Source organism: Salvia splendens, chromosome 3, assembly GCF_004379255.2.
Source record: "Salvia splendens isolate huo1 chromosome 3, SspV2, whole genome shotgun sequence".
Taxonomy (NCBI): Eukaryota; Viridiplantae; Streptophyta; class Magnoliopsida; order Lamiales; family Lamiaceae; genus Salvia; species Salvia splendens.
This window is the reverse complement of record NC_056034.1, coordinates 24,113,814-24,127,731: the sequence shown is the minus strand read 5'-3', so window position 1 is coordinate 24,127,731 and position 13,918 is coordinate 24,113,814. Positions and strand designations below refer to the sequence as shown.

At 40.6% G+C, this 13,918-nt stretch overlaps 2 protein-coding genes and 1 long non-coding RNA gene across 4 annotated transcripts; 1 reads left to right on the top strand and 2 right to left on the bottom strand.

The window, feature by feature from the left end:
- Nucleotides 1-2,152: 2,152 nt before the first annotated feature.
- Nucleotides 2,153-2,459, bottom strand: LOC121796461. Its single transcript, XR_006049773.1, has 3 exons — nt 2,439-2,459; nt 2,322-2,361; nt 2,153-2,241 (listed from the first exon to the last, which is right to left on the bottom strand). It is a non-coding gene; the product is annotated as an uncharacterized LOC121796461 (long non-coding RNA).
- Nucleotides 2,460-7,686: 5,227 nt separating this feature from the next.
- LOC121794918 (B3 domain-containing transcription factor VRN1-like) lies at nt 7,687-8,488 on the bottom strand. Of its 2 annotated transcripts, XM_042193321.1 has the most exons (3): nt 8,400-8,488; nt 8,201-8,279; nt 7,687-8,116 (listed from the first exon to the last, which is right to left on the bottom strand). In XM_042193321.1, exons 1-3 carry the CDS (start codon nt 8,429-8,431, stop codon nt 7,793-7,795), a joined length of 435 nt encoding a protein of 144 aa, XP_042049255.1. In that variant the 5' UTR covers nt 8,432-8,488; the 3' UTR covers nt 7,687-7,792. The 2 variants fall into 2 exon arrangements, with proteins under 2 accessions (XP_042049255.1, XP_042049254.1); XM_042193320.1 differs by lacking the exon at nt 8,400-8,488 and having other exon boundaries at nt 8,201-8,391.
- Nucleotides 8,489-8,803: 315 nt separating this feature from the next.
- LOC121793987 lies at nt 8,804-10,010 on the top strand. The gene is made up of 2 exons (XM_042192002.1): nt 8,804-9,172; nt 9,256-10,010. Exons 1-2 carry the CDS (start codon nt 8,843-8,845, stop codon nt 9,523-9,525), a joined length of 600 nt encoding a protein of 199 aa, XP_042047936.1. The 5' UTR covers nt 8,804-8,842; the 3' UTR covers nt 9,526-10,010.
- The last annotated feature ends 3,908 nt before the right edge of the window (nt 10,011-13,918 follow it).

Below are 13,918 nucleotides of genomic sequence, written 5' to 3'. Positions count from 1 at the left end.
CTCCCTCATATCTTCCCCAAATCTTTATTTAATTGTAGGATATTTTATTCCTAACTCTATAAATAAGAGATTAAGCCAAACCCCTAGCCCCCATAATTTCACACGCCTACTCCCTCTCTCACACGCCCATTCTCTCTTCCCCACTCCTCCCATACTTGTTCTTCTACTCTACTCAAGATCCTTTCGATTCGCCAAGAGTTTGTTGAAGAATCAAGAGTTATATTCGTTTCTACCGATTGTTTCGTTCAAGAAAGGTACAATCAAACCTCTATTCTTCATTCCTCTCCATCTAAACATTCTTTTGACTCCCTCATGCATATAGTGAGTGTAGGGATTTCAAATCTAAGGATTTAATCAGTGGAAATTTGTATTTGTATGTGTGTATGCGTTTTGAATGAAATTGTATGAAGATTTAATGAATCATTGGTGAATGATGTATGATTATATGAAAACATGAGTGTGAGGTCTCTTTTAAGCATGTTTGTGTGTTAAAACCATGAAAAGGTTGTGTTTGAATGAATGGGGATGAAACCCTAATTCGAATTTTTAAGCATTGAAAACTGTGGATTCGGACAGTATATTCCGACATGATTTTGACCGACCAAATGAACTCCTTTTTATTCTATTATTTTTTCTTAGTAAATTTCATGATGTCTTCTGTGTTATGTGTAAATTTCAACTCATTTGGATAAAATATGAATTTTTGGTGAATTTTTGAAGTTGACTGCGCAATTCTGCCGGAAAATGTTTTCTCGACTAGTAGGTTACGTTTTCGATTTGACCGACCTAAAAAGGTTATTTTGACATGAATTTTTAACTCGAAGTTATTTGATGAGTCTACTGCATTGTGGTAAAATTTTAGCCCCAACGGAAGTCGGGTGAGTTTTTAATACTTTTTATAAAATAGTTGCGCAGTGCTGCCACATTTCTATCTTTACAAAAACAACTATGTTGTTATAAGTGATATACATGATATATATATATGTGATGACGTGATGTGTTATTCAAAGATGGGAAAAAAGGGAAACGTTAGGGACATGCATAATATTAAGTCGATGTTTGTGACTGATTGATAATATATATTATCTAAAGGTGATAACTCGTGCGCGAAGCGTGATAACAAAGGGAAAGCAGTACTTGAAATCTAAACGGTCGAGGTGGGCTCTCTTTTAAATAAGGACGATGTCCTAAATGCTTTATTGATGAAAATTTCTATGATTATCATGCCGTGATTTGTTTTAACGTGCCTATCTGATGTGGCTTTTGCCACTGTTATATAAATCGAATTCGGGTCCTCGTAGGGCCACAAACCCTACGTGGATTAGTGTACACATATGGTAGACTGTGTGCTAGCGTACGGGCTGGCCGGTCTAGTGGCTTGGTTTGTGGCCACATTCCAAGTCATGTATTGGCAGATATGGTTGACGTCTATGGAAAAATGACTGCGCAGTCGCTATTTTGAACAATGGAAAATATTTTGGGTGCCTCGGGCCTTTCTAAAGCTCAAACCCCGATGGTTACTTACGTATGGCATGATAACATATACTCTTATTTAAAATGTTTTCGGCATGAGCCACTGAGTATTTTTATAGTACTCAGCCCTGCATGTGTTTTCCCTATGTGCAGGTTGAGCGGCGACGAGCGGTTGGTGGTGTTGAGTAGAATTAATAATATACTATGGTTGTTTTGAAACTCCGAGTGTCGTTGTGTCTTCATACATGACTTCACTCTTCTCTTGGATGCTTCTGCTGTGATATTTTCTTTACTTATTCTTATTTAACTCTGAAACTGTTTGTTGGGATGTTTGAAAACTTATTATCTTTTGAATAAATGCTAAACCTTTAGTCTTTTTATTTATTAAACTTAAATTCTTTGTCAGACTTTTATTGAAACCCTAGTCTTCTATGTCTGTTCATAAAGTCCTTTTAATCACGATCGCCCGCTTTTATTAACCCTAAAGGGCGGTCGTGACAGTATCCCCCTTTTGTCCTTCTCTTCCTCCTTCTATAAGGAGGCGCGAGGCTCTGATCCCTAGGGTATCCTTCCCCTCGAAAAGTCCCTTCTGCCCTTAGCTTTTGGGGATCTTTAAGTTATGCTCAATCTTCTATACGGGTGCTCCTGCTTCCTCCATTTGATCTGACTTGATCCATTCAGCGCAGCAATTTGACTCCATTATTCTTGATCCGCCTGTCCGCCCAGTTGATCCATGCAACTCTTGATTATGGCGGAATTTACACACACCTGGCTCACAATTGTACGTTAGCTTACAGAAATGGGTGTAGTTTTATCACAGAACAAATGCATGAAACGAGTCTCATCACCGCATTCGAATGAACCGCTCCAGAATCCTAGCGGAATATCCTTGACACGTACAATGGAAAAGACTTCGTTAGACTAAAGGGCGAATATGAACACAATTGTACATATTGAAATCTTACCAAGGTGCGCGTAAGATGAGCTTCACTCAAAACAACTTCAAATGAAGGGTGGCCATTGCGGGCTGTCTCCAAGGGAAGGTTTTGTTCATCCTCATCAGTATCAGTGTCTGATTCACCTCCAGATGTCTCGTAATCGTCACTTGTGTCTAGTTCAGGTTGTGCGTCCCGCTCAGGTATGGGCCACAATCCCTCTACGCAATAATACACTCACGAGAAATGAATTAGCAATTGTTGAAGCTAAGAATCGTAGCAGAGAGCTGAAATGTGAGGAAGGAGCTGAAGCATGAAGAATGCCGTTATGAAAGAGCCGTTGGTGACGGTTGGAATTAGTTGAGACAGCTGGCAGTTAGTTAAAGAATTAGTTACGGCTTTAGATATTTTTCCAGCTCATTTGTAAGCTTCTTAGCGTGATATAAATAGTGTAGGATCTTCATTTTGTAAGTTTGAAGTTTTGAGATCATATCAATAAAATTTCCCTTTCTCCTCTTTGTCTATCTCTGATTTCGTTTGTCTTTGAGCTCAATGAGCATTTTTGATATGTTGTTCATATTTTCTGCTTCTACATGGTATCAGGAGTAAATCTATATCTTCCGCTCCAATCTCTGTTTTTAATCTCCTCTCTATCGTCTTCACAATGGTCAATCGTAATAATCGCGGCAATCGCGATGGCGCCGTCTATGGAGATGTTGTCATTCCAGCCGATGATCATACAAGTCCATATTACTTGCATCCTAGTGATAATCCCAGCCTCCAGCTGGTTCCTCATGTTCTCATAGGATCCAATTATATTAATTGGAGCAGATCTATCATCACTGCTCTAATCGCTAAGAACAAGCTGCAATTCATTGATGGATCTCTCAAACGCCCAACCGATGATGATCTTCTATTCTCTGCTTGGATTCGTTGTAATAGTATGGTGGTCTCTTGGTTGCGTAACTCCGTATCTCCTCAAATTTGCTCTAGTGTGATGTACCTGGACAATGCTTGTGACATATGGTCTGATCTCCATGATCGTTTCTCCCAAGCTGATTCTGCCAGAGCCTATCAACTCAAGCAGCGGCTTATGGCACTTATCCAAGGAAGTTCTGATGTTAGCACATATTTCACTAATCTTAGAATCGTGTGGGATGAATATAAACACTCACAACCTGCAGCTTGGTGCACTTGTGGTACTTGTAGGTGCAATAGTGCTCTCCGTTGGCACACCTATCAGGAAGATGAATGCACAATCCAGTTTCTAATCGGTTTGAACTCTTCCTATTCTCAGATCAGATCTGCTATCCTATCAACAGTGCCATTACCGTCTCTATCTAAAGCATTCTCTCTTGTGATTCAAGAGGAGAGGCAACTAACAATAGATGGCAACATGCTAAACTCTTCTTCCGTTTTCTCTAGTGAACAACCTTTCAGCATCAATGCAGCTTCATCCACTTTTGGCCGTGGCAAACTATTATGCTCTCATTGTGGTCGTACCAACCACACTGTTGATAGATGCTTCTCCTTACATGGTTATCCTCAAGGTTTTGGCAAGGGAAGAGGCAAACCTCCCTATAGAGAGTTCTCTAACTCCAAAGTGGTGAATTATGTTGAAGAATCCACTGAAAACTGTGATAAAACAGCCAGTTCACTGCCTCAATCTGCAGGCTCTTCCTCTTCTGATCAACTCCAGCAGCTTATCTCTCTTTTGCATTCACAGCTTGCTGCTACATCTGCATCAAATTTGTCTCAATCTGCATCTTCTCCTCAAGTTCCTCCCACTCAACCAAGTCAATCATTCTCTCCTACTCAGTCAGCACCTTTCACTGGTACCACTCTCTTTTCACCTTTTGTTGCTATTTCTTCTTTATCTTCTACTCTATGGTTACTTGATACTGGTGCTACACACCATGTGTGTTGTGATATCAGTTTTTTCTCTCATTCTTCTCCTGTTTATGATGCGTTTGTAAATTTACCAAATGGTGATAAAGTTGCTGTAACTCACATGGGAACCATCCACTTGACTCCCACAATAACTCTCCAGTCTGTCCTTTATGTTCCCACATTCTCTTTTAATCTAATCTCTATCAGCTCTCTCACCACATCTCTCTCTTGTTCTGTATCTTTTACTCATGACTCCATCCTTATTCAGGGAGCTTCTCCGGGGACTGTGATTGGGAGGGGTAGCAGACTCGGGAACCTCTACTCTATTGACATATCCACTGTCATTCCTTCCAGCTCCTCAAATATGCCTCTTTCTGATTCAGTTTCTTGTGATGTAAACTCTGTTGTAGCCATTGATATCTGGCACCAAAGGCTAGAACATTTTTCTTTCAATAAGCTCAAATCAATGAATGATGTAATTTCTTTTTCCAAAACATCTCACTCTGTGTGTGAAATATGTCCTCTAGCCAAACAACATCACCTTTCTTTTCATGAATCTGACTCAGTTGCATCTGATATTTTCGATCTTATACATTGTGACATCTGGGGTCCTTTTTCCCCTTGCACCACACAAGGTTATGTCTATTTTTTTACCATTGTTGATGATAAATCTAGGTTTGTGTGGACTTTCCTTATGCAACATAAATCTGATGTCAAAACCATCTTAACTCAGTTTTTCCATACAATCTCCACCCAATTTTCCAAGAAAATCAAGACTATTCGTTCTGATAATGGTCCAGAATTTCACCTACCCTCTCTATACACATCCTTTGGTACATTGACTCAACATTCTTGTGTTGAAACTCCACAACAAAACGCGAGAGTGGAGAGAAAACACCAGCATCTCCTTAATGTGGCTAGGAGCCTCCTTTTTCAATCTCACTTGCCTATTTCTTTTTGGGGGGATAGTATTTTGGCTGCTTCTTACATCATTAACAGAATTCCATCTTCTGTTCTCCCAAACCGTGTCACTCCTTTCCATATCCTTTTCAGCAAGGCACCATCTTACATGCACATGAAAGTTTTTGGTTGTTTGTGCTTTGCTTCCACACTCCACAGAGATAGAAATAAATTCTCCCCGAGGGCTTCCAAATGTGTGTTCTTGGGCTACCCTTCTGGATACAAAGGTTATAGAGTATTACACCTTGACACAATGCAAGAACTCATAACCAGAAACGTTGTATTCCATGAAGATTCCTTCCCTTTTTCTCACCTCTCTCCCTCCAATTTCCCTTCTGCCTCACCAAATATTTCTGCCGCACCAAATAACTCTTCACAATCTTCTGACTCAGCTTCTCTCATTCCTACTACAACACACCTCATTCCAGCTTCAGACTCAATTCCTTCCATATCAAATAATCCTAGCAGTTCTATCAGTAGCCACGGCAGAATCATCAAACCGCCTGCTCATCTCACTGATTATGTGTGCAATTCAGTGTCTTCTTCCACTCCATATCCCATCTCATCATTTTTCACTTTCTCCAAATTATCTCCACAGCACCTTAAATATATAGTGCTCATGACTGCTGTATTCGAGCCTAAATCCTACTCCCAAGCTGCTTCTTCCCCGGATTGGCAGCAAGCAATGCAAGAGGAATTAGCTGCTTTGGAGAAGACAAATACATGGAGAGTTATGCCTCTACCTCCAGGGAAGACTCCCATTGATTGCAAATGGGTATATAAAGTGAAGTTCAAGGCTGATGCATCTATAGAAAGGCTTAAGGCACGCTTAGTTGCAAAAGGCTTCACACAACTTGAGGGTATTGATTTCCTTGACACATTCTCTCCGGTTGCAAAACTGACTATTGTAAAATTCTTGCTAGCCATTGCTGCTATTAAAGGCTGGACTCTCTCTCATTTAGACATAAATAATGCCTTTCTTTATGGAGATTTGGAAGAGGAAATCTACATGAATTTGCCTCCCGGGCTTATTGTTGAGGGGGGCAGCTCAACCGGTCCAAAGCTTGTGTGTAAGTTGAATAAATCTCTATATGGTTTGAAGCAAGCTTCTAGACAATGGTACCTCAAACTCTCTGAAGTATTAGCCAAATTTGGACTTCAACAATCAGCCTCGGATCACTCGTTCTTCTTCAAGAAAGCTCACTCAACATTCTTTGGTGTTGTAGTATATGTTGATGATATGATGATTGCTACAAACTCACCAGAAATGATAGAAGAGTTCAAGATCTTTCTTGCTCAGTTTTTCAAGTTTAAAGACTTGGGAGTTCCAAAATATTTCCTTGGCCTTGAGATTGCAAGAAATAAACAAGGAATTCTGATCTCCCAGAGAAAGTATGCCATGGACCTGGTCAGAGATGCTGGTTTGTTAGGTTGTAAACCTTCCTCAGTGCCTATGGACCCAGTGAATCATCTCAAGCAAGACACCGGACATCATATGAAAGATCCATCTAAATACAGGCGGCAGATAGGAAGGCTGCTTTATCTTTGCATAACAAGGCCGGATATAACATTTGCAGTTCATAAATTGAGCCAATATGTGTCAAGGCCATGTGATGAACATTGGGAAGCTGCTGAAAAGGTTCTTAGATACCTGAAAGGAACACCAGGTCACGGCTTGCTCTATTCAAGTGACAATGATCCCACACTTAGCATCTTCTCAGATGCGGATTGGGCTGCATGCCCTGATACTAGAAGGTCCATGACAGGCTATTGTCTCTTCCTTGGTTCATCCTTAGTTTCCTGGAAAGCAAAGAAACAACACACGGTCTCAAGGTCATCCGCAGAGGCCGAATATAGAGCCATGGCTCATGCCACTTGTGAAGTAGTGTGGGGTAAAGCTCTATTAGAAGACTTTGGCATTAAAGTTGAGAAAGCAGTGCCTTTATTTTGCGATAATCAAGCGGCTGTCCATATTAGTTCGAATCCAGTTTTCCATGAACGCACGAAGCATATTGAGATTGATTTCCACACCGTGAGAGAGAGATATTTGGAGGGTGTGATCAAACCCATGCCTATACGAAATGATCAACAATTGGCTGATATTTTCACTAAGCCTCTGGGAACTTCAGCCTTTGGAAACATCCTTAGCAAGATGAACTTTCAAAGCTTATATTGTCCATCTTGAAGGGGGGTGTTGAAGCTAAGAATCGTAGCAGAGAGCTGAAATGTGAGGAAGGAGCTGAAGCATGAAGAATGCCGTTATGAAAGAGCCGTTGGTGACGGTTGGAATTAGTTGAGACAGCTGGCAGTTAGTTAAAGAATTAGTTACGGCTTTAGATATTTTTCCAGCTCATTTGTAAGCTTCTTAGCGTGATATAAATAGTGTAGGATCTTCATTTTGTAAGTTTGAAGTTTTGAGATCATATCAATAAAATTTCCCTTTCTCCTCTTTGTCTATCTCTGATTTCGTTTGTCTTTGAGCTCAATGAGCATTTTTGATATGTTGTTCATATTTTCTGCTTCTACAGCAATGTTCAACAGATCAATAAGTTGAGAGACGTATTGAATGTGAACTGGAAATTGTATTTCCTTAACATTGTAATCATGCAAGGGGGGCAGCCGGTCATTGAGTCGCATCTGACGACTTGGAACACCCCTCCTCCGACGTGGGTGAAGAAGAGGACATATGCGTTCTCGAAGCGGTTCTCATCAACGAATGCACCCCATCCAGTTCGAAAGTAGCATCCATTTGCTACAATGAGCAACCTCACGGACCACCTCCGGCCGTTGGGCATCACGAGGTAGCAATTAGATGGCAAACCACGCCCATGTCTCTTAACCCATTCTGGAGGAATACGCTGAACAAAAACGATGTTTGTTTCACATGAAGGTAAAGTATAAAACCTATTGAATGTGTGACTCTGGCATGAAGATCTGCATACCATTCTTTCGAGGCTCTGTATCCTTCGGTAGATCTTAACGAATGGAGGGTTGTGGTGAAGCAGGCTGCCAGTGCCAGCGCTAATATAACCAAAGCAGTTATGGTTTGATGTCATTCCAACACAAATACAGTATGTAAAACATTCATTTCAAAGCGACTACTTCTATGAACTAATAAAGACAAGATTTTCAGTCCCTTACCCGTCCAAAACGAATCGCCGATCGGTAGCCATGGATGATGAAACAAACCCAGCTTAAAAATTTCCCAAATCGATTGCCAAGTGAGGTTCTAAACGCCTATCTCAACCTTAAGCTAGAGATTTCTTTATATATGGGGGTTAGTTGGCGGTGTAAATGCAGAGGTCTCCTCATCACCTACTTAACTACATTAATAACGATAGTAATTGCCATGATCTACCACCACCAAATCCCTTCCATTAACAACCACATTTTTTTTGAGGGGTTAGTGCATTAAGTTGAGTGAGCTCAATTAAACTCAAGTGGGTAGTACATATGTGTCAATCAACGAATTTATTTAACTCACCTACTACAGAGTTACTTACTCAAAAATTGTTGATAAATACCTGCACATGGTGGAGCTCGGTACACCAAATCACAAAATAAACACTTGTGCAAGTCAAACAATGGACATTCCGCCACAGGAGTTTTTTTTTTTCTTCACAGGGAAGTGGTCCACTGAGCTGGACGACGTGCTGTTAGCATCAGCTGTGCGCAAGAAGGAAAACTTACTTGTGGAAGGTCCTGGCGTACCAGAAAGTGTCATATCCATGGCTGGTGTGAAGATTCATGCTGACTTTGGGGTTATGATCACCCAGTCAGAGATGGAGAGGGTGCAGCTGCTCGAGACATGTTTTCGGATGTTGAAAGCGGTCGTGGCAACCCCTGGAGTTGCTTGGGTACCCAAAACGAAGGATGTCAACACCGAAGATCGTGTGTGGATTCAGATATTTGAGGTATACTAAAAGATTGATACGTTAAACTTTTTCATTTCCATGTTAAAGCTGAGTGCATTCATGTGTTTTATCTAATGTTATAGACGAACCTGTTTGCCACCACGAACTACCATCAAGACGAACCGGAGTTCAATCGCCTACCCATCCTCTTCGTCCCTACAGACGTGAAGATCAAAGCATCAGAAGGATTGAAGGAAGTGATCCAGAAAGAAATCGTGATTCTGTCCGACACCACCGACAACCGCCGCAATGTGATCAACATTTCTGACAATGACTCCACATTCTCGGAGGAGGTCAACTCCCCTGCTAATCTTGTATGTGAAAAGGTTAGGCGCAAGTTATTCGATGGCTAAGAAGCAGAAGCATCGGATCATGAGTCGTCAAACAGGACACCAACTTACTTCTACGTGCTAGGTCCGAATGGGAAACCGGTCAGGAAGATGTTACTCACGCGTAAACTGCCTGTTTAGATTCACGTTCCTAGTCCAAACTCATCTCCTGGAGGATCATCACAAGCTTCGAATAATCCATTCCCACTGACTGATCAAATTGGGAGTTGAAGTTGTTGATAAAGATGCTTCTCTGATATTCAGTAATCGAGAGGAGTATTAAGTAATATTATCTAAGTGGCAATGGCATGACATATACAAACAGATCTTTTGCTCTCTTTTGTTTGGCTAATTGTTTCATTAGAAATACCTAGGTACGTATGGAAATCAGTTTGTTTGCATGAAGGTAGAGCTTCAATTAAATTGTGCTTATGAAGTGGAGCGTGTAGTACCGTGTACCTTGTAAATTAAATTGTGGAAGTATTATCAAAATGAAGTTCAACAAGTAATCTTCAAGTCCTCTTAAGTAGATAAGTTCAAATCAGACAACATCCATAAGTTTTACATTAACATACTGAATATGATAAACTAAAGCTATGCTTGCGGATCTTCTCTCTTCCTGAGATGGACTCAACTCTGATATTACGAAGGTCAGCATACGAATCTCATACGCCTTGATTCACATACTATACAAGAATATCAAACAAATTGGTTAGTAAAAAACAAATGCACACATAATATGAATCACATATTGTTTACATACCGCATCCCACATAGACTCTGCCAACTCTTCACGCATCGCGGTCCAAGCATTAGAGGGCTCGACAGAGTCTATGTACTCACTTGGAACGTTCACATTCTCGTCTTCGACTTCAGGTTCTGCGCCTTCGGTGTGCACATCGACTTGCTGTTCAAGGGGATCTACTGGCATAGCTGCTCTCGCATAGTTATGGAGAAGAAAACATGCTAACACGAGTTGCGTTTGAATTGTGACAGGGTAGTACGAAGCACTCCTCAATATCCCCATCGCACTTTCAAAATTGCGAATGCACGTTCTATGATATTCCGTGTGCGAGTGTGTCTCATATTAAACATTTCACGTGGATTCTGTGGGGACTCCCTGCCAATGCCCCATTCCTTATTCCTTGAGATGATACCAGACACTTTTGTAGGGAGTCAGGAAGCCACTCGCAATTTGCATAACCGTTATCACAAAGATAGTACTTTCCTTCGAAACAGAACATACAACAATTTCAAATGTCATTTCAAAGCATGAAATGGTTAGGTAATACGATATGGAATAATGGTATACATGTGCCCATGTACTCAAGCAGTTCCAGACCTTTAGGAATTCGAAAACCATTCTCACGATTGATATCGTCTCAGAGAACACAGGCTTCTCCGGTGGACCCCTCTTATCCGGCTAGAACATAGACGAATCTCATATTACGATTGCTAGCCGCCAGGGTGTTTGTGCAAATTTGCCCCTTTCGAGAGCGGTAGCGGGGCTTGTCAACATTTGGCACTTGTACATTGATGTAAGTTCCGTCAATGGCTCCAAGACACCCCTGCGAGGGAAGAACATGTCAGACACCCCTGCGAGGGAAGAACATGTCATTGTTGAAGGAGTTGGCAGCAGAAGCGTGCGTTGAAACGGATCACATAAAAACTGATCTATTTAGCAGATTATTTAGATAAACTCTATTCGCGTAATTATCACATGTATCATGCTTATAACTTGAATTTAAACATGCTTCAGCATAAATAATACTTAAAACATGCTTGCTACGAAGTAAGCCAACTTACCTTGCTGATTCACTTAAGAATCGAAGATGGCTTGCGCCTATTCCACATGAAGATCTTGAGTACTCGACCTCGGATCTTCTGACAGGTATCCCGGACTGTAAACTGATATTTGTGTGGGAAAATCTCACCAGAATACTAGGACTTAAATAAAGAAGACAGAATCCTGCTCACGGAGGGGGAACAAAAATCGTTCCTCTCCTTGGAATAAGGGGGGACGATTTTTTTTTTTTAAGAAAAACAAGTGTATTTTCTGTCTCCTTTATTCTCCTATTTATATTAAATCACATATTGTGCCCAGTTAGGGATCTAAGGAAGAATTTAGATATGGCCTCCCCCAATTAGCTTTTTACTAATTAAATTGAACCCACAATTTAATATAAGCTTATATTGGAATATTACAGTCAGCCACTAAAGAAATAATATTGCACTGCCCATCCAAATCCGAAATTACAAGTATTTCGGGTTTTCATTTGTGTGCAATTTATTTCCCGCGCTTAAGATAGAAATATCCATTAATTAATCAATGTCTGGTATGGACTTAATTAATTAACATATTATATACTCCAAGAGTGGACTTAGCAAGAAACGCTTATTTATTATTCATAGAGTAATCAAACTCCAACTAGCTAGGTTCCGAATAATAAAACCTTGTTTCGAGCTCCTCTTGTGGATGTTATCAAACGAGACTCACCCCGCGCACGATTCAATATAATAGCAATCCTAGCACCGCTAGATATTAATCGCCACTACCCAAGATACCAGGATCGTTGGGTTACGAAAAACCCGCCCCTATTGGTAAGTCAATGTAGTAGATAATCAATATCGTATGCTCAATGCTAACGTACATTTATTAAGAAATTAATTATCAAGACCTCGTATTTCAGTCGATAGCATAAAGACTCGTCTTGCCGTTGAGATCCAATTCAGTGCTATACCACACCAACGTTATCTTATTTCAATAAGGCTTAGAAATATGCGGACTGACATTGCAACCTTTCACGATAGGTAGTCTAGACCTATCTAGGTTGTGAAATTCTTATTTTTTTCTTTGTTCAGAACTGACCGTGTTACCTTAAAGTGGACGACGCCCACAACCGGTCTACTAAAACAAAGACTTAGACTTTGTTACGTTCGCTTATACATTTAAATATGCAATAAACATCCATTAAATGTAAAACATAACAACATTATGACAAAAACAATCTGTTGCATTCATTGGAAAAGAATATACAGAGTTTTACAGTATTCAATCACTCGAAAGGTGATTTCTAGTATACAAAACCCTAACAGTCTCCCACTTATACTCAAAACAACTATCGAGTATACAAAATGGTGGAGTACACGTCTTAAAATTTCTCCCACTTATACTGAAAGCGAGTTGAAGTCTTGAATGAGTCGAACTCCCATCCCTTCAACGTGGTGTTCGAACAATTTCACCGCCAATGCCTTTGTAAAAGGATCTGCCGGGTTGTTCTCTGATGCAATCTTGACCACTTGTATGTCTCCTCTCTGCACTATATCTCTAATGATATGATACTTCCGCTCTATATGTTTGCTCGCTTTGTGAGCTCTTGGTTCTTTCGAGTTTGCCACAACACCAGAATTGTCACAATAAATATTGATGCTCTTGGGCAGATTCGAAACCACACCTAAATCCATAAGGAAGTTATTGAATCATACTGCCTCTTTTGCAGCCTCCGAAGCGGCCACATAATCAGCTTCCATGGTCGAGTCCGCGATGCATTTCTGCTTCACACTCTTCCAAATTACGGTTCCACCTCCTAAGGTGAACACATACCCTGAAGTAGATTTTCTCGAGTCCTGATCAGCTTGAAAGTCTGAGTCAATATATCCCAAAGGATAGAGCTCGGCTGCTTTGTAAACTAGAGCATAGTCCTTAGTCCGTTTAAGGTACTTGAGTATGTTCTTTACGGTAGTCCAATGTCCTTGGCCCGGATTCGACTGATATCTTGCCACCATGCCAACAGCAAAGCAAATATCAGGTCTCGTACAAAGCATAGCATACATGAGACCTCCAACTGCCGAAGCATATGGAATCCTTCTCATTTTTTGTATCTCAGACGGCGTTTTGGGGCACATCTCTTGAGATAGATGAATGCCATGTCTAAAAGGTAAGAAACCTTTCTTGGCGTCCTGCATGCTAAAGCGACTAAGTACTGTGTTGATGTAAGGTTCTTGAGATAAGCACAACATCTTCTTTTCTCGATTCCGAAGAACCTTGATACCGAGGATGTGTCCCGCGTCATCTATATCCTTCATCTCGAACTGGTTTGACAACCAAGTTCTTACTGATGACAACATCTTTTTATTGTTTCCAATTAGAAGAATGTCATCTACATATAAAACTAAGAACACAACAATCCCCTTTACAATCTTCTTATAAACGCAGCTTTCATTTAGGCACTTTTCGAATCCAAACTTGCGAACAGTTTGATCGAAACACTAGTTCCATGATTTAGATGCTTGCTTAAGGCTATAAATAGCCTTCTTAAGCTTCCAAACCATGTGTTCCTTGCCCTTTATGGCATATCCCTCGGGTTGTTCCATGTAGATGGTCTCCTCAAGACTGCTGTTGAGGAACGCAGTCTCA